The following is an 18954-nucleotide window of genomic DNA, read 5'->3' as shown; positions in this document are numbered from 1 at the left end:
CAGGCACAATTCGGATATTCTGAAACAATCTCCTGTCCATCAATTGGGTTGAGTTTACATAGCGTATTCTTCAAAACGCCTCCAGGAACTCAGCAGTCGAACGGACAATGAGGTCGGTACTCCAGCTGATGGCAATTTTCCCATTTGGGACGAACGGCCTCGTATATCAGAATCAGGTCCGATGCCCTGAGGCTTTAACTGAGACGCTTTTGTCTTCGACTTGATACAACTACATACTTGACTTAAGGGATAACTTATTTTATGATAAGCTAGCTTTTGCCTACTATCTACAAAGATTTGTGGTAGTGGATGCCTTCATTACATGGCTCCCTCAAGCTATCTTAGATCCTTTCACGGTAAGTTAGCCGTCGTGTCTCGGGAATGCCCCTATTATGTGACTGAACTCTATGTAACGGAATATCTTGGATAGTTCACCACTACAAGCGTCGCAGCATATATTATCACAGAGTTTTATAAAGTTCAAGCTCTGTTAATGCGGCACGCCGAAACCTTAGTCTCTTACAGCTCACCTACGCAGGAATAGAAAACATGCTTCAGACAAGTCTGGACGAGTGTCGGAAGTCCGTGGACAGATCGTCGCAACCTCCAACCCGTGAGGAGTAGCCCGTCGACCATAGACTAGCGGCCCTTGTCTCAACTATAATATTCGTATTCGGCAATAGCTTGAAGTTTGATGGCCGTACGGATAAGGGTATCTTCGCATGACCGGCACATGAGAAGAACATTCGCGAAACTTATCTTCCAAATGATGCAATATATCCACCACATCCTGCACCTTGACATGCATCAATCTCTCTCGAAGGGTGTAAGCCAACAAGGGTGCAAGAATAGGTTATTATAGACGGCCACCACAGATGCTATTAACAAGACACCCACATGGCTATCATCGCTTCATGTGAGTTTACGGGTGGTCCCCACGGGTGGCAAGACGGTCTTGGAAGTTGGCCGTCCAACAAATATTGCCGGATACGAGGCTCGCTTAAGCTGTGATATATATCATCGCAGGCGTACGCCTTTCGTAGGTCCGGATGGCGTAGCTCGCTTAACCCCATCAATAGCTCAGTAGAAGAACAGCTAAGACGCGCGTCTCTCCCAGCTGAACACGTCGTCCACGGTGCTTTTGGTAAATTTCACTGGACGAAATCAGGCTGAAAAGAGAAGCTCTGGTGAAGAGAAAACAAAGAGTCGAATCCTCTCTTTACACTCTTCGTCATTATGAAATTCCTCTGCCTGCCCGGCGCATACGGCAGCGCCAAGGTGCGTAAACATCTACCTACCTATGCTTAGGTACCTATCTAAGCAGCCGTCGTCTCTCACCAGCGTACTTACTTACTAACTATAACAACGCGCAGAACTTCGGCGTCCAGCTCGGGCCCTTCTCCAAGCACATGGAGGACCGAGGCCTAGCGACCTTCGCCTTCACGCAGGGCGCGCACGAGGTAGAGCCGCCGCTAGGCTGGGAGAACTACTTCGGGTCGCGCCCGCTATACCGGTTCGTCGAGGCGGAGGCCGGCGCGGGCGACGCCTTCGAAGTCGTGCGCCGCGTCCGCCATATCCCGCGCGGCCTGAGCCCCGAAGCTACGCTTCGGTTGTTCAAGCCGCCACGCCCTATTGCGTACGACTGGCGGGCCTTTCGCGAAGCCCTGGATAGGCTGTTCGAGGCTATCGAGGCGGATGGGGAGATCGATGGGCTGCTTGGGTACTCGGAGGGCGCGATGATGGCGGCGTCGATTTGTGCCGAGGAGAATAGGCGGTGGGAGGAGATGGGAGTGCCTAGGCGTATTAAGGTGGGTTTATTTCCTTTCTTTTCCTTTCCTTTACTTTACTTTGCTCCCTCTCTTCTCTTCTCTTCTCTAACAAAATCCCCCCTCACAGTTCGCCATATTCTTCGCCGGCACGCCCCCCCTAGTCGCCCAAGGCGACGACTTCGTAGCCCGCCTAGCAGACGAGCACGGGACGTCCATCTCGATCCCGACGTTCCACGTGTTCGGGTCCAACGACCCGCTGGTATACTCGTCCGTCGCGCTGTACAACACGTGCGACCAGGACACGGCGCAGCTGTACGACCACGGGCTGGGCCACCTCGTGCCGCGCGACGCCGACAACGTCGAGCAGCTGGGCGACGTGCTTTCCGACGTCATCACTCGGATCAACAAGGCGAGCGAGAAGGATAAGGTTGCCGCCGAGTCTGTGTCTGCGTCTGACACGGAGCCCTCTGTTGACGAGTACAACGACGAGTCCTCCGCTACTGGCCCCTCGTCTGCCACGTCTGGTGACGAGTCGTCGGATCTAGATTCGCGCTCTAGTAATAACGTTGGGCCTCAGGCCTGAGGGGGGATTGCTCAGGTTTAAGGAGGCTTGCTTAGGAAATACACATGGGAAGCAACTAGACGGGTTCTGACTATTTCGCGGTCTTTGTAATTTAGTATACAGCCTCGTATTTTAGAAATTTGTTAGATTCAAGATTACCCCTATTTCCCTAATCGGGGGTTTGTTTAGTTGTTACGCATTACAGCACACACGATTCTAGCAACGGGTAGTTACGTGAAAAGATATTGTAGTGAATGGGTTATATATTTTGGTTCGCCTGATATACTTATCATCCCAGAAAGTCGTAGCACCCATGAACTCTCATTAAACCGTCACTGAAACCTGATTCCGTTTCCCCTAGTAGTCGCAGGTCTCTTCTCCCCTATAGGGGGCAACGACCTACAATCGCTAGTCCCCTTTTTTATAGAACAACTGACCAATACCGTGCGTGCGTGCGTGCGGGTGTGGCGACAAAGCCCGGCCGCCTCAACTCATATGACATGCATGGCCGGGCTTTTTTTTTGACAACAAGGAGAGGGAGGTATTAATTATGTACAATACTGGGTACAGTGAGCAGGATGACGACGGCAAATTACTAACGATTCGTCGTTCGGACCTTTAGGTTCTTGATCTTGAGGTCTCGGAGTAAACGTATGCAGACCTCCAGGCGCTTTTAGTAGTGGTTTCCGTATGAACCCGAAATATGATTTGCCCAACTTCCAAAACATTTCCTAGTAAATCCGAGGTGAGTAGAGTCGCTCCGTGATACCCTTTGGTGTAAAAGGATGCGTATATTAACTGCACAATGCTATGATCTAGCGGGCGCCCGCGAATGCGCCGGCCCCCATACTGGCAGCGCCCGTGCCCATTCCTTGGAGCTTAGCTGCTAATTGAGGATAATTTTCTTGGACTTGAATCTGTGTCCGCGTAGCTTCGGCGTATGAAAGCGCATTGACGATCTCCCCAGGTGTTCTAGCAAGCTCAGCCGCACGTTCAAAGTACCTAAGTGCCTCCGTGATCTTGCCCTGCTGAAGGAGGAGTTGCGCCATTGTAGCAACGGCAATATCGCATTCAGGATCAACTATAGCCAATTAGCATATGATTTTCATCTGATCTTTTAAAGTGCCCTTACTGATTAGCGCCTTCTCGCATAACTTTTCTGCTTCCGTAAATTCGGCCTTCTGTTGGAAGAGAGCCAGGGCCTTGTTAATAAGGGGCAATACGTTCATCGCCAAAGGCTTCGTCTGCTTTTCCATCTCCATGGCGGTGTCGAATTTCTGGATAGCTTCGTCATACTTGCTCTGGTCGAGAAGAAGCTCTCCGTAGTAGTTGTACACGTCGGGCACCTTGTCGAAGTTCTTAACACACCGACGGAACGTCGCCATAGAGGATGCCACGGAGCCCATCTTGTATTGCGTTACACCAAGCTGAATATGTGAGAATATGAAGGAAGAGTCAAGATCGATCGACTTTTGGTAATCCTTAGCAGCATCTTGAAATTCGCCATGGATAAAGTGCAACTGCGCACGATGATAATAGATGTCCGGATCGCTATCGTTTTGGCTCAAAGCCTGCTCTAAGTCCGCAGCAGCACTAGCTCGGTCACCTGCAACCAGATCAGTTTTGAGTCGCTTTCCGTGGTACGTAACACCGATCACTTACCCATTTCCAGGTGCATGCTTGCACGCTTGACATAGCTTTGAGTGTACGATGGATCGAGCTCAATACTCTTGTCCATATCCTGCAAAGCTTCCTCTTGCGCCCCACGGAGATTTCTAAATGTACCCCGCAGGTTGTAAGCAAGTGCCTCGTGCTTGTCTAGATCGCCAAGTTCCAGAGCCTTTTCGAACGCATTTGCGGCTTCTTCATAACCTTCGTGAGTTTTCTTCTCCATAGCTTTCAAACCGATTTGTAGCTGCCCCTTTCCAGTTGATTCCAGCACCTCCACGTCGTCCTCCAAACCCTCAGGGCGCGGCTTCGCTCGGAAGCTCTGAATATAGTTGGAGACGAAAGTGGGACTGGGTAGCTTGTTGGGATCCTTGGACTTCATGATTTCCTCAGCCTTCTGCTCAGCAACTTTCTTCAGCAATCGTTCGACTGCATTGGTACTGGATTCGGTCTTGAACTCGTCGATAATGCAGCTGGCGGTGTAATCGAGGAGCGATTCGCTGAACTGAGATAGGTGCTCATAAGCATTGGCTCTTCGGTTCAGAGCTTTTACATATGTAGGGTCGAGGCTGATAGCGGCGGTCGTGTCTTCGACGACCTTATCCCAGACAGATTGAGCGTTGTAGCAGGCAGCCCTGTTGGAATAAAAGATAGAGTCTGGTTTGCAGAGGATAGCCTTGGAGTAGAGATCAATAGCTCTGTCATAGTCTTTACTGCCATAAGCTTTATTTCCAGCGTTCTTTAACTGCAGAGCGTAGTCGCGGCGCTGCTCATCGGTGAAGGTAGCGACAGTGGTCTCGTTAATCTCGGGTAATTCATCGGCCACTTCTACTGTTGGGGTCTTCGCTTGTTCACCTGCTGGGACAGTTTTAGATGTTTCGGCCTGGCGCTCTGCCTCCTTTCGTTTCCGCCTCTCCTTCTTGCTGGGTTTACTTTGCGAAGCAGGCCTCGACTTTTGCTTGGTACGAATGTGAGCTGGCTATTATAGCGAAGGGAAAAAAAGATGTTAAAGAAAATAACAACTTACGGCATCGCCATTAAGATAGTAGACCACACCAGCGCTAGTGACGACAACAGCTACACCAGCAATGGTATAGACAAGCGCTTTGTTCTCGGATGCCCAATTGGTAAAGCGGTCCCAAAGGGAGGGCTCTACGGGGATAGCGATGGGTTGGGCTATGGGAGGCATTGGCGGCGGAGCTGCGGAAGCACGAGACATTACGGTGGAATCGGACGGATGTTGTCGATTTTGATTTCGAGGTGGGGAACAAAGTGCGGCAACCAGGGTGACAAGAAAAAGGTGACTTGGTAAGTCGAGATTGCGAGGTCGGTCGAGTCACAGGATACAGCAAACACAGGGTTGAGAAGTATTATATAGAGATGACGATTTGTTATTGTATTTCGGTTGCGGATATCAAAATTCAGCAAGTTGTTATTAGGTATTATTACCGATCAAAAACAACTTTGCAAGCGCAAAAAAAAAGTTTACTTTACAACAAGTACATAGTATCTTTTAGTGCGACCCAATTTTAACATGCGCTGTGCTCTGAAAGCTTCGACCCTGGTTGGCCCACAATCACTTCGTCATCAATGTCATCAATCGGAAAGCTCCATAGACAGCGACAGCGACAGCCCACCCTTCCACCCTTCCACCCTTCCTGCCTAGGTACAAATACAAAGTACTTATCCCAAGGCACGCACTTCAATGTCTTACCTAGGTATGTTAGGTACTGCGGAGTACCTGACGTACACGCTACATGCTCAACCTAGCAGCCTCGTGTCTAAAACGCCCACTATGTAGGTACCTATGTATGTACATACGTGTACCCACCGCATTCGTTATCCCGGGAGATATATCTTATTAGTGCCATGTACTCGGTAAGTATATACGGTATTAACATCCACTAAGTTTCTTGCATAAGCTAACGCGGACCTACATGTATGTAGTACATCTATGTATTTAATATTTAGCACTTACATGTACATATGTAAGTATTTGATAGCTTCACTCATGCCTAAAGATCGCGAATGAGACATATACAATGGACGATTTTCGGATCTTCACATCTATACGATATGATCCTGCCCTCTTAAAAGTACCAGAATTAGGATATGTCAATACCGGATGGAATCAGAATTCTTCCCCCTTCTATATGCTTGACTTACACCGAGACCGCATGCTAAGAGCTGCCGTCTACTGGCAATGGTCAGCCGCAGTCGCCGTCGTTTCTGGTGAGGAAGGCTTGAGAAACCTGCAGAGGTTCCTTCAGAACATTACTAGCGGAGTTGGCAACGGCCCGCATCGAATAATGCTTAGCCTAGCTCAGAACGGAACTCTAGATTATCAAATCTCTCCTCTTCCAGAGACACATCTGAATAATCTATATCCAGAATATCTACCGAGACTAGATCGCGAGGACTTACCCGAAGGAGGAGACGGCAAGGTTCCAATCAAGGATCCTGTATACGACATCTTCCTTGATAGTCAGAAGACTTCAAAATCCGAGTTCACCCATTACAAAACTACTTTTAGAGACATGTATAATGATGCAAGGAGACGGGCTCAAATAAATCTAGGCGATAGGAAAGAAGTGCTCCTCGTCAATGATGATAGGCATATTATGGAGGGTAGTATTAGTACCCCCTATTTCTGGAGAGACGGGAAATGGGTCACTCCCCCTATTCCCACGCAATATCGCGCTTCTGAAGGGAGTGGTGGAAATAACGGCACAACAAGAAGATGGGCTTTAGAGAGGTAAATCCGAATTCACCTACCCTTGGCATTAGTCTAAATTTTAAGCAGCTGATGCTAATTGGAACAGGAATCTTGTTGTGGAACAAGTCGTTCCTGCAGATTCGCTGGTCGACGGCGAAGAATGCTGGATAAGTAACGGTCTTCGAGGGTTCATCTTTGGAACAGTGAAACTACAATAAATCACAATTCTTGTTGTAGGCCATCTGGGTGATCTATTCGATATAGATATAGCAACATACTTGAAGGTTTGTCTCTGCCTTCTTAAGACGCTCTAACGATCCGCTGAACGAAGTTCTTGAGGACATGGTGTTTGAGGATGTATGTCTCACTTTATAGCTTTTGTTTATTAATAAGAATAAGTACTAACATATACGCAGACATCAAAATAAATGCGCAGGTGGCATACGAAAGATGGTACTATAGATACCTAGCACCCTCGCAGTTGACGTATTACTGCAAGATTCTCGAGTAGTAGTTGCTTATAATTTAATTTCCGCAGTGACATACTTCACATGTTATCTGTTAAAAGTTTGGTCCTGTGCAGCTGAGCCTCAATCTTGTTTAATATAACTTTGACACTTACCACCTGGTACAAAGTTTCATACCTCCGGCAAATAGGTAGTCGAGTTTTAACTTGTACATCATGAAATAAGGAAGGAGATATTTATAGAGGTAATAGAACACCGGTGGTAGTCTTCTTATCGGAATGGCTTATTGAAATGTATACTCCTATTTAGAAGGCTGAAGCTATAGCAAGGTAGTTCTCATGGAAGGAGTTCCCCTTAGGAATTACTCCAATCAATACTCTTTACCACGTTATATATCATCGAGCAGGTGCTCTAGACATTATAAGACCGAAACAAAGTGTATCACGTAGTCTCAATTCCATGTTTCACCGTCGCTTCCTCTTGATATAGTATGCAAGAGCGAAGTTCACAGCCGCCGATCATTTAAGATGGACATACGACCTCATCAACTAACCTCATTGTTTTCTCTATCATCTTTCATTTTCCTCATTTAAAATATATATATCGCAGAATACCTACCTAACCATCACCTATATTCCAATCAGCATATACCTAGCAATTCCATTCCGTGTAGAAGACGATCTGGTGTCAGCAGTATTCAACAACACTTGAGCAAATCGACTGAAAGCCACGATGAATGCCCTTTACGCTGCTCAGAACAAGATCAAGCAGGATCTTGGCCTCTCTAAAGTCAAAATTGTCCACAACCAGAATTACAAGCGTCATGGCACCAAGTCCTACGTCCACGCATTGAACCGTTTTGGTTTTCAACCAACTTTACCAGGCCCCTATTTACATATCGACAAAGTCAGACAGCATGGCCTCCTCCCTGAAGAACTCAAGGGAGCCCTTGGTGGCACTGTACATACAAAGAGAACCCTAGTCAAGAAAGGCAAGCCTGAAGACGGGGATCAGACTACAGAGGTCACTGCAGAAGATCAACAGAACGATTCTATGTATATATGCGAGGTTAAAATCGGCACTCCGCCCCAAAAACTGCTACTTGACTTCGACACCGGCTCTGCTGATACTTGGGTTCGTTGAAACCATTCTTACTTCATGTATATTTAAGTCTAATACTTGCATTAGGTTCGTTCGACTCTTCAGCACAAGTCTGACCTGTCTCAACACAATGCCTTCGACCCCAAGAAGTCCGAGTCCTTCAAGAAACTCCCTGGAAAGAGTTGGAAGATCCAGTACGGAGATGGCTCAACAGCTTCCGGTGACTGCGGCAGCGACACACTCGTCATTGGTGGCCTAGCCATCAAGAATCAGACGATCGAGTGTGCCACCAAGCTATCCAAACAGTTCTCCCAGGGCACCAGCGACGGTCTCCTTGGTCTCGCCTGGGGCAAGATCAACACGGTTACAGATTCCGGTGAGGCTGACCCTCAAGCCACTCCCGTCGAGAACATGATCAAGCAGGACGATATCCCCAAGGAGTCCAAGCTCTTCACGACCGCCTTCTATAGTTCACGTGATAAAGATCCCGACTCATTCTACACGTTTGGGTTTATCGACGAAGATCTCGTCAAAAAGACCGGCTACGACATCCACTGGACGGAAGTCGACAACTCCGAAGGGTTCTGGTCCGTCTCATCCGAGTCCTATACTATCAACGGCGAGAGCGTTGACCTCAGCGGCAACACTGCCATCGCTGATACCGGCACCACGCTGGCACTAGTATCAGACGAAGTCGCCAAGAAGATCTATGACCAGATCCCCGGTGCGACCTACGACTGGCTCAACCAAGGCTACATATTCCCGGTCGACGTGAAGACGGACGACATACCCGAGGTCAAGGTGGCAATTGGCGATAAGGAATATTTAATCCAGAAGGAGGACTTGGCCTTCGCTCTGACTGACGACAAGAAGTACTGGTACGGGGGTATTCAAAGCCGTGGCATGATGCCCTTTGATATCCTCGGCGATACATTCTTGAAGAGTGTCTACGCTGTAAGTATATTCCTTCTCTCCCTCACCTATTTTAACCCTGTCCCTTCTCTTCCACTTCTACTTCTATGGTCGCTGGTCCAAAAATATTAATTTATTACCAATAGGTCTGGGACCAAGGAAATCAGCGTCTTGGTCTAGTTCCCAAGATCGAAGAGGAGCAGAACCTCGAGCCGCCGCCTGATAGCGATGACAACGATGGCGGTGAGAAGAAATGGGTCACCAGCATCGATCTCGTCTCAAAGGATGAAGTCCAGCCAGAAAGTGAGCCCCAGTAGACATCAGCATTTCTACCGTCGAGGATAAGAATACGGGGTATACTGAAAAGGGGTTAGGTCTCGGGCTAGATGGATTGCAGGGTGATTAAGGTGCAGAATAGAGGCCAAATTTGTACTAATCTCTTTCCTCCCTTTAACTTACTTTGTTGTAGCTCGTTGTTGACGGTGGCTTACGAGTCCAATGCTGGTAGACTGCAGATAATTCACACTTAGAGAGAATGGAATTGTAGCACTCTTACCCCTATTATTAATATACTACTAGTTTTTAGTAAACTTGACATTGATTCTCCAAGACCGCTGGACCAATTATTATACGGCTATCTGCCATAATCATAGCTGGGACGGATTAAGTAGATACATAACCTTGGTACCTAGGTAGTTATTATAGTTCCAGCTCAACACCACCACCCTATCCCCCAGAGCAGACAGCCATTTCCATCCATCACACTATAGAAATCAACGATTCAAGCGATCACATTACATCCAAGGGACAACTCAAGCAGCAGAAGGGGTTGAATAATTTAGGTTTCCTACGTCCGCAACCGATTGCGCTACCTAGTCACGTCTTTTGCTTCCCTCCCCGTAATCGTATCGTAGTGAACTAAGCATCGACAACGCGTTCGTGATCCGCCTTGGCTCCCCCTAACTACTACCGCTAGTCGTCCCTCTCCTCTCTCCCCTCCTTCTGCTCCCCCCGTACCTATGGAGAAATAATTTCCCACACAGCGACGAACGAACACATGATTGATCTTCCCAAGGCCCATCAACAACAGCTCAGCTCAGCTTAACTCGCTTTCGTTCATGCGATAGAAAAAAGGAGTAGCCAAAACCAAAAAAAAGCACAGCAGTAGCAAAAGAGCAAATGTTCAAACGGCAAACGCAAGCAAAGCACGAAAACTCCACCGAACGCCTATGCGGTATGGGGCCCCTTTCCCAGAAGTTTGTCGGAAAACACAATAAGAGCCAGAAGAAGAAAAAAGGGGGGCGGTTGGATAGGTAGTTAGGTTAGGACGGGCGAGGAGAGAAATGCGACCATCGGCTCACAAAACCAATTCTAGGGTAGGTTTAAGAAGACTAAGCTCTTGTGAAATCACTATAGTACCGCTGAGATAGAAGGGTGATTGATGGAGTCTTGTATATTGCCGTGGTAATCCAAAGGGGATGTGAAGTAGGAACAGCCATAATACGTATTAGCCAGACCAAGGCCCCCCTAAGCGACCTACGCCGAAGCTAACCAATGCCGTTGACGTGCAAATCCGCACGACCAAGTATCCCGCATTCCACAGCTAGATGATTGAAGCGATGTTGTCGAGATCACGTGGAAGCAGCTTACTGCTGGTAGTAGACAACACCAGGTCCCGACGGAGGGTAGTAGTAGCCATCCGGGCTCGGGGTAACCATACCGTTCATGCCTACAACTCCACTGGGCATCGGATAGCCCTGGGGCGTTGGGTAGGGGTTGTATGTAGGCATAGGGGGTAACTGAGATGCATCATAGTAGTAGACCATACCATTGACTTCTTGAGCAACCAAATTGGAGTTTGGTGTACTCTGTCCAGTTGGCTGATTGGTAGCGGGTTCACCCTGGGGTTGAGGTTGTTGCGCTCCCGGGACGAATGTAGGTGCGGTGGCGGATGGAGCTAGTGCACCTGGATAAGTAGCTGGGGGGTAGTAATAGCCTTGTTGAGGCTGCATCATCTGGTATGGCTGGTAGTAGTTCTGCTGGGCGAACTGGTTTGGCTGGAAAGGGGCAGCATGGATGGCGCGTTCAGGAATTTGGGAGAGCGGTGTGCCGGTCGAATGTTGAGACTGGTACGAGGGATGTCGGGCGTGAGATTCTTGACCTAGGCTAGTCGACACCTGAACAGGAACTTGTTGGTGGAAGGCCTGTTGATATGGTTGAGACGGATTATGCTGCATTTCTGGCGACTCGATGCCGGCTACCGAGACAGTCTTCTGCGGCCGAGGCTGGTGCATAGGGATAGGTACAGGTCGGTTCTCCTGGAACACCGGCCTTTGTGGTTGCGTTTGTTGCATTGAAACGTCGCTCATAGCGGGCTGACCAACTCCAGCGAACCCTTCTGCTGGTGCACCATCAATAGCGGGAAGCTGTTGTTCAGGTCGACCTTGTGGAGGAAGCCTGACAACAGGTCGAGCAGCGTCATAGGGTAATGGCGGCCGCGACATAGTAGAACCGGTCGGAGATACCAGATAGTCTCTCCCCAAATCAGGGGCAATCGAAGACCGTCGGCTAAGAGCGATGCTCGGGGTATACGCACTACCAGCGTACACACTCCCCCCAAATACGCTCGTCCTCCTAGAAAACCCGCCAATAGATCCAAGACCAGACCTTGGCTTGCCCCGCAATCGTTGGTTCGGACGCATCGCTCGGGGTATAAAGATGAAAGACCTGTCGGTGGCTGGAAAGATATATCGGGGAGGGAAGTCAGGTAGGGAGATACGGACAGGCTTGTCGCGTCTCAACGGTGGTCGGTGGTCTGGTAATTTCGTATACTGTCGTACTTGTATACCGGGGAAGATGACGGGCTCCTTTATTCCTGGGAAGTAGACCCTGATCTGTACATTGCCAACATGCTTATCTGTAGCCATGGTCCGGTTGATTGGTGTAGTGCTGGCAGGGCAAGTGGGAATATAACCATCGCCGTTCGGTGGGCCATCGTCAGTAAACGAGGGCCGCGGTTGTCGGGCGTGTATAGGCTGTGCGACTGCCTCGTGCATATCGTGTGCCCAAGGACCATTTGTCGTTGGATCGGCCGGACCATGGATTTGATGACTATACGTGTTAGCTAACGAGACAATATAAAGGTGCTGGTTGGCAGTAACATACTTTATTGGCGCAAAAGGACCGCCCATACCACCACGACCTCTCCCCCGAGGACCCCTACCGAAAGGGCGAAATCCGTTGGCAGAAGGGCCGGCATGTCTGTGGTCATGCATAAAGAAGGCGCCTCTGTTGGGAACGAACCACGGATCCTCGTCTCGTTTGCGCCTATATTCATCATGCTCCTTTCGTCGCTTATCAGTAGTTGGGTCTTGGGAGGAATCCGGATTCGCAACAGCAGAATTCGAGCTAACCACTATAGGGGCCGAGGACTTGGATTGAGGTTCCATAGATTCTTCAAAATTCAGTACCTGCACCGGAGCAGCTTCGTCCGAAATGTTTAGGTTGCTCATCATGAATTCGGTGTCCGATACAGCGTTTAGACCGGTCTTTCTGGAGCCCTTCGTTAGGTGGCCACCGGAAGACTTGGTGTGCGTCCTCTTCACATTACCATTGCCATTGGCTGCTTGACTGGTCAACTTCGGAGCAGCAGGCGTCGTCGGTGAAGCCTCATCGACATTACTAGTATCACTATCGTCGGCCGGATCGGGATCCTCCGAAGCCATGGACCCATCTGTCAAGGAGTCATCGTCAATGTCGAGCTGTTCGAGACCACCATCATCCTCGCCTTCGTCTTCAACCCGTCGGCGATGGCCGATCATCTTTCTTCGGCGGATAGCAGCTACCATGGTGAAAATAATATATTGCTTGAGCTGCGCTAGCGTCGATAAAGAGTGGGTGATAGACCTCAGAGCTGGGGAAGGATGGCGGGGAGCGTCCTGGTAGAGCTAAAAACGGTGCTTGGGCACGACGTAGGCGTCGTGATGGTTATGGATCTCATGCGATGTTCGGATTGGCGGATGGAATATCGGACGACGGGCTTCCTCGATAAATAAAAACCTAAAGGCGAAATAACCGCCTGCGGTGCAGAAAAGAAAGGAAAGTTAGTGAAGAAAATCAATTAAGAAGCCAGTATGCCTATTTTCCCAGGATCCTTTTTTTCCCCCTAAAAACGATGGAAAGTGTCTCTTGTCGAGCCAGGTTCGAAGACAGCAGGCCAGAAAAAAAGAAGACGGTAAGGAAGAAAATTAAAAAAACAAGAACAACTTTTTATAGAAAAGCCTCGAGGCTTGTGAGAGGTGTTCACAAGCACTACGGAGGGGGTTTTATCGTGTTTATCTTTTTTTTTCTAGGTGATGTAGTATCAAGGAGGGCTTTTTTGTTGGATGGGATAGAAGCCAAGCCAAAAGGGTTTAATATTTGGAAGTTCTGAGGTCAGGTCAGGATTCAGGTTCAGGTAGGCCTGCTTTGCCTTGGTGTAAGGTTGAGGGTAGTGTAGTGGAGTTGTAGTGGAGAGACAGGTACAATACAACGACGATACAACGCCTAGAATAACTGAAAATACCGAAATACATCACTAATACACTACATACAGTCGGTACAGTGGGGACGAGGTAGCGTAGCAGTCAGAAAGTGCAGAGCGGAGACGAACCCAGTCGAACCAAGTCCAGATCAGAGTCTGAAAGGTGCCTTCTAGCATTAGAGGTACCTAAGTATTCATCCTCCACGGGCACCTGGTAGCCCTGGACACTCACTGCACCTGCCCCCCTGTTATTCTTCCAATTGGGGCCAATGGGCTGAGGTGCATTTGGGTCTTAGCATGCTTGGTAAAAGGCGTCGGTACAAACAACCCGAGTACCTTATCAATGAGGGTTGTTTCTCGAAAACTCTTGTCGATCTTTTTTTTTTTTTTTTTAGTTTACGGAGCCAATGTCCACTCGTCAAATAATAAGAATAATAAAAGAAGATTGTTACTTAGGTAAGCAAATAGTTCCTCAGTCCTTTTTCTTCTTCTCTTGTTTGCTAGTTCTCTATGATTACTTCCAGCTAATTCGTCTTATTTATTTGTTGCAACTACATACATATAGGTAAACAATAACTATACGGACATGCCAGTTAGCTATAACATACCTAGGTATGTATACATATTCATATTCATCTTTATCCATTTGCATCCCATCACCAATTCGTCCAATGTACCGTACCTTAGGGAATGCCTCTAGCTGCGTATTTTCCATTACATACGTACATTCGTACATTCGTCGTATGTACTAGAGGAGCACTTACGTATGTACATACAGTACTGCGTGTTCCCCTCGCACGCTGGCCGAGAATTGGTCTTCGAGGCCCTATTCCGTAAACAAAACATCTCGCCCAACATAAAGCGGTACTTGCCTTGAGTATATCATCCACTCATACGCAGTCCATGGCCGGGGCGCCTCCGCATGCAGAATCACGTCCAAATCATCCGAGTACAACTGTAATGTACAGCACAGTCCAGGCTCCTCCCACCACTTTTACCAACCAGTCTTTACACGTATCGACGGCATGAATCATCGCCTGTACGATCCTTGTCCGTTTTTGACGATGGGTTCTTCAAAACTCCGCTATGGCCTCGCAACTGGCCTCGCAAGTCACTTGGTCTTGTCTAGCTCGTATGAAGTCCCTCGAGATTTTACACGCGAGAGTACCATCTCAAAATATGTCACGATGTTATCCCTTATCCGCTTGCCCCAGTAGAGGGAATCCTTATTAGTAAGCTGGGTATAGCATGTCCAGACTCCTATCTACTGTTCCCCCTTACGGCCTCCGGTATCGCCAACCTGCCGTCATACTTCGCTAGACGATTCTCGTGCGAAGGACTATTAAACCCCGGCTTTTACGAGCCGGCTTTTGTGGTGCAGGGCGTCCATCTTTACGTACGATTTTCTAAGGCAGTTTCTCTAACATACATACCTCCCGGGTGCAAGTGAGCTGGTTTAGGACGTTTGTTTAACTTCTACATTCGTCAAGTTTTCGTTATTGCAACTACAGCCAATGAGCAGCCTTGCAACGCACATCAAGTGTTATGAAACCGTTGGGCGAATCTACAATTCGCCTTTGCCGATCTTGCTCTTACTGCCGATCCAATGCCGGCCTTGGGAGTATGCAGACTATAACCTGTAACAGTACTCATTCAAGCGCATCGCAACCGCGGCCCTAAAGCTACATCTTTAGTCGGTACATATAGGTGGGCAGAGATAGCCGATAGGTAACTGAGAACTCGTCTTACCCTATAGACGAGACTACGGACTCTGTCTTATCGGTATCACATTGCCGATGCTCAATCGTTCTTCTATATTTCCTTCTGGGTCATATCGCATTATATATTGTCGATTCTAAACTTGGATCCCGAGTATATTTTGATACATGTCAAGCGATGAGCAACATAAGTTGTAATCCCTTTTTGCAACACACACCGACGACCCTGCGGAAAACACAGCTAATGATAAAGTATAGCACCAATATCGTAATAGTTCCCAAATTATAGCTGTCGTACATATGCAGAACATATGGGCTTCAGTTGTGGTTACTGCTGGTTGGACCTAGCTTGGTTGGAGGTGACAACCGTAGCAACGGGATGATATTTAACAGAGCTAGAGCTATGGCATCGCGGTGGATATCGCGGTTAGTAATTCTATTGGCCAACTTTTTCTAATCACTCGTACCAGTGTTGTAAAGAAGATACTGTGCTATGGTCCCCTACAAAATAGCAAGCCTTATTATAGCGTAGGCGTTTTGCTTTGGGCCTCAGATAACATCGTTTGATATCTTCGATCGCTCTGCGTCTAATAATGGGTAAGCGTTAGGCATGTCTATGAGGCCAAACGCTATTCCCCGCCATCTGATGCCTTGTCGGGAAGCACTGGTATATGCTTGGCAAAATTACGTGCACCATCTGAGCTTAGCTTCAATACCTTGAGATCATTGCATTGAGGCAATGTGGTGATGGTTGGAAACATATTCTTAATTTGTGACCAGCTAATATCCACCCGTAATGAGAAGAGAACGACTATTGGGAAACGAAAGAAGCCTCGTAGTGCAAAAAACATCCATCTAGCATTGGCACTCTAGGAAATAGGAAAATGGAACTGATAGTACGCAAGGCACTACTGAAGTGATTAACTTATAGTGAACTATAGCGAGTCTGTGCTCTAAGGATAACTTCGTTATTCGAAGTCATACTTCTCTCCTTGGGAGCTTGCATCCTATCGGCTCTAAGACTCGTTGAGGTGATTTGCTTTTAAGATCGGTTTGGTGTGGACGGCCCCTCGCCTCTCCAGACGCCACATGGACATAACGACAATGCACGGATGGGGTAATCATCCTAAAGATCAGGCCCGTAACACAACAGTGAGGTCTCACAAATTTGGTAAGTAAATCGGATCGGAGCCTGCCCAAGGTACGAAGGCCTCGGACATGAACAAGCCAAAGGCCGAAGAGTTAGTTCGTATATTCGAGAATAGCCTTGCTATCACTAGAAGCAGATCAGATGACGGCCAAGAGTACTTTCGTGTCAAAAGGAGCAACCCGCAACTTCTACTGCATTCGAACGTGAATGCAACTTTGGAACTATGTAGCAGTTCGGTTATAACTTGCGACTTTATCATGACTTTAGGACTTAACGCACACATCCCCTTGGTTGAAACATAGCAGTGTATGTAATGCTCGGTTATATTATCCGATGCTGATATATCCGGTACTTTCGGCTTCTTTGATCTCTAGGTAGACGGCGTAGTTCCATTAAAAGATATAGTAGATGGTAGGGCGACCAATTGCCTTTTACAATAGACTCGGGTCTAACAACGAATAGCTAACCTATAAATTATAAAGCTGTGACCTACTTATATATATATCTTGGTTGAGGGATATCTAGTCATGCTAATTACGAAGGTGGGTATAGTGCACGATGGAGGTCGCAAGGACGTAGGTTCTCGCTTTTTCTCTCCTCTTAACTCCGCGGTAAGATTTCCTTGATTCAATACTGAAGATGTGAATCAGATGAGGTCTGGTGAAGCTATCTGGCTCTCTGTATCGGAAGAAAACTCGGGTATTATGAAGGAATCGACCGACGCCTTCGTTACGTCATTTGTAGTATAACCCTGGCCGATGGCGCCGCTAACCTGCACCCCCTTTATCTCGGTACACGTTGAGTAGTCATAAATGAGGCTACTCGTAAGGAACCAGGTATAATGCGCGGTATGACAAGAGGTAGGTATTAGCAACTATCGAAATGATATTAGCTTCTTGCCTGCGATATCTACATCCATAGGTACTGTGTGTGACAAATAAAGTGCTTATAAATATCTTAGCAAAATACCTAGGTACTAATGGAGTAGAGTGCTTTGTTTCCGAGACCATGGTAATAAATGATACGTTATAGCTGATCAAACATCAACATCACGCGTGGTCAGAGATTGTACACATAAAATATTTAATATTTACTAAGATTGAATGAATTGCGCATTACGGTAGACAGGCAGCCTGCAGATAAGTACCTATGCGTACCTAGGTCGGTACCTTAGGTCCGGTGCCCAGGAGGTGGATACCAGAAGGTACCTAGGTACGTATACACCTTAGGTACATGTATGGATTAGACACGTACATTCATGCTCTGATGGCATTTACTGTCATTTACTGTCATAGAAACCCGCTTAGGCCGTAGGAACAGACCTCGATTGCCGCATCACGGTCCCCACTTCTCAGTAATCCGTCATCGAAGCAGCACGAACTTTGTTTCGCCTGCCCGTTCGTTAACTAAGCTGCTAGCTCCAAAGCCTATGCTCCACCCATTTAACTCGCCCTTCCCCACACCCAAAGGTGTGCCTTTATTTAGCTTGCGAGGCCACTTATCTGCCTGCATTGCGAATTGCCGCTTCGATTAGTGCACTTGCGTCCCCATTATTCTTACGACCTCAACTCGTCAACTCTTGTCCATTTAGACACCTACTTATCCATCTACTTACTTATTTACCTCTTCCAACACAAACAACACCTACAAACCCTCTCAGCATCACCAACGTTTAGCAAGCAGTGTTGTACCAATTTCATCTCCGTCTTCTTACCAGGTGGTGTAAACATCACCTGGATTTCCGTACATGTAAGTTGTATTCCTTATTCCTTGCGGCATTCGCAAAACAACATTAGACCTTTCCCCTCCTGCTCCCTGCTATGCATTGGGTAGATCGGCGGTGTCTGCCTCGGACCACTTCTTCCCTAAGGTTCCTTACTTTCCTCATTAGACACATTAATTCCGTCATCCCTTCACAATCATCGAATCTTTGATTCTTATTCTTGTTATCATTTCCATCTCTTTTACAGCTGTATTCATCTCACTCATATCGTTGGCCGACCATCTGTCACTTGCAAGTTGCAACATATATCATCCCCATTCGTTGACATCCAGAGTCTGTCCTGGCCCTTGATTGAGGCCACGATACGTACGGCTGTCAAATCTGACCGCCTAAATCTATGAGCCCCTGTGCTACAAACATTTCCCTGATAAGTGGCAACTGACCACCTGACATCTTATTAATCTGATCTTCTTACCTTATGTACGTGGTCCGTTTGCACCACTACCCCCAACCCTCTCCAAAGCCCTTAGCAGGGCACGTACCATCTTTCTAGTCCATTGGCGGAGCCGACACTTCTTTTCCTCTCTCTCTCAACTCTCAACTAATTGTTAAACCCTAACCATACTAACGAGAAGTTCTCCCCACT

General features: G+C 47.7%; 5 protein-coding genes across 5 annotated transcripts; 3 read left to right on the top strand and 2 right to left on the bottom strand.

The window, feature by feature from the left end:
- Nucleotides 1-991: 991 nt before the first annotated feature.
- On the top strand, nt 992-2552 carry F4817DRAFT_281350 (serine hydrolase-domain-containing protein). Its single transcript, XM_049299551.1, has 3 exons — nt 992-1278; nt 1374-1808; nt 1897-2552. The coding sequence occupies exons 1-3, from the start codon at nt 1237-1239 to the stop codon at nt 2350-2352; spliced, it is 933 nt and encodes a 310-aa protein (XP_049161924.1). The 5' UTR covers nt 992-1236; the 3' UTR covers nt 2353-2552.
- A 594-nt stretch (nt 2553-3146) lies between these two features.
- On the bottom strand, nt 3147-5218 carry F4817DRAFT_356902 (mitochondrial outer membrane 72K protein; the record flags this gene model as incomplete). The annotated part of the gene is made up of 4 exons (XM_049305850.1): nt 3147-3412; nt 3464-3937; nt 3994-4957; nt 5027-5218. The coding sequence occupies 4 exons, from the start codon at nt 5216-5218 to the stop codon at nt 3147-3149; spliced, it is 1896 nt and encodes a 631-aa protein (XP_049161923.1).
- A 379-nt stretch (nt 5219-5597) lies between these two features.
- On the top strand, nt 5598-7566 carry F4817DRAFT_328520 (aminotransferase). Its single transcript, XM_049302170.1, has 4 exons — nt 5598-5877; nt 5947-6754; nt 6822-7072; nt 7132-7566. The coding sequence occupies exons 2-3, from the start codon at nt 6042-6044 to the stop codon at nt 6931-6933; spliced, it is 825 nt and encodes a 274-aa protein (XP_049161922.1). The 5' UTR covers nt 5598-5877; nt 5947-6041; the 3' UTR covers nt 6934-7072; nt 7132-7566.
- Nucleotides 7567-7914: 348 nt separating this feature from the next.
- Nucleotides 7915-9512, top strand: F4817DRAFT_356901 (aspartic endopeptidase; the record flags this gene model as incomplete). The annotated part of the gene is made up of 3 exons (XM_049305849.1): nt 7915-8316; nt 8371-9237; nt 9342-9512. The coding sequence occupies 3 exons, from the start codon at nt 7915-7917 to the stop codon at nt 9510-9512; spliced, it is 1440 nt and encodes a 479-aa protein (XP_049161921.1).
- Nucleotides 9513-10841: 1329 nt separating this feature from the next.
- F4817DRAFT_313046 (CASC3/Barentsz eIF4AIII binding-domain-containing protein) lies at nt 10842-13043 on the bottom strand (the record flags this gene model as incomplete). The annotated part of the gene is made up of 2 exons (XM_049300193.1): nt 10842-12306; nt 12361-13043. The coding sequence occupies 2 exons, from the start codon at nt 13041-13043 to the stop codon at nt 10842-10844; spliced, it is 2148 nt and encodes a 715-aa protein (XP_049161920.1).
- Nucleotides 13044-18954: the final 5911 nt, after the last annotated feature.

Source organism: Daldinia loculata (assembly GCF_022478755.1).
Source record: "Daldinia loculata strain CBS 113971 unplaced genomic scaffold F4817scaffold_8, whole genome shotgun sequence".
In the NCBI taxonomy this organism is placed as follows: Eukaryota; Fungi; Ascomycota; class Sordariomycetes; order Xylariales; family Hypoxylaceae; genus Daldinia; species Daldinia loculata.
This window is presented reverse-complemented; position numbering and strand designations above follow the sequence as displayed.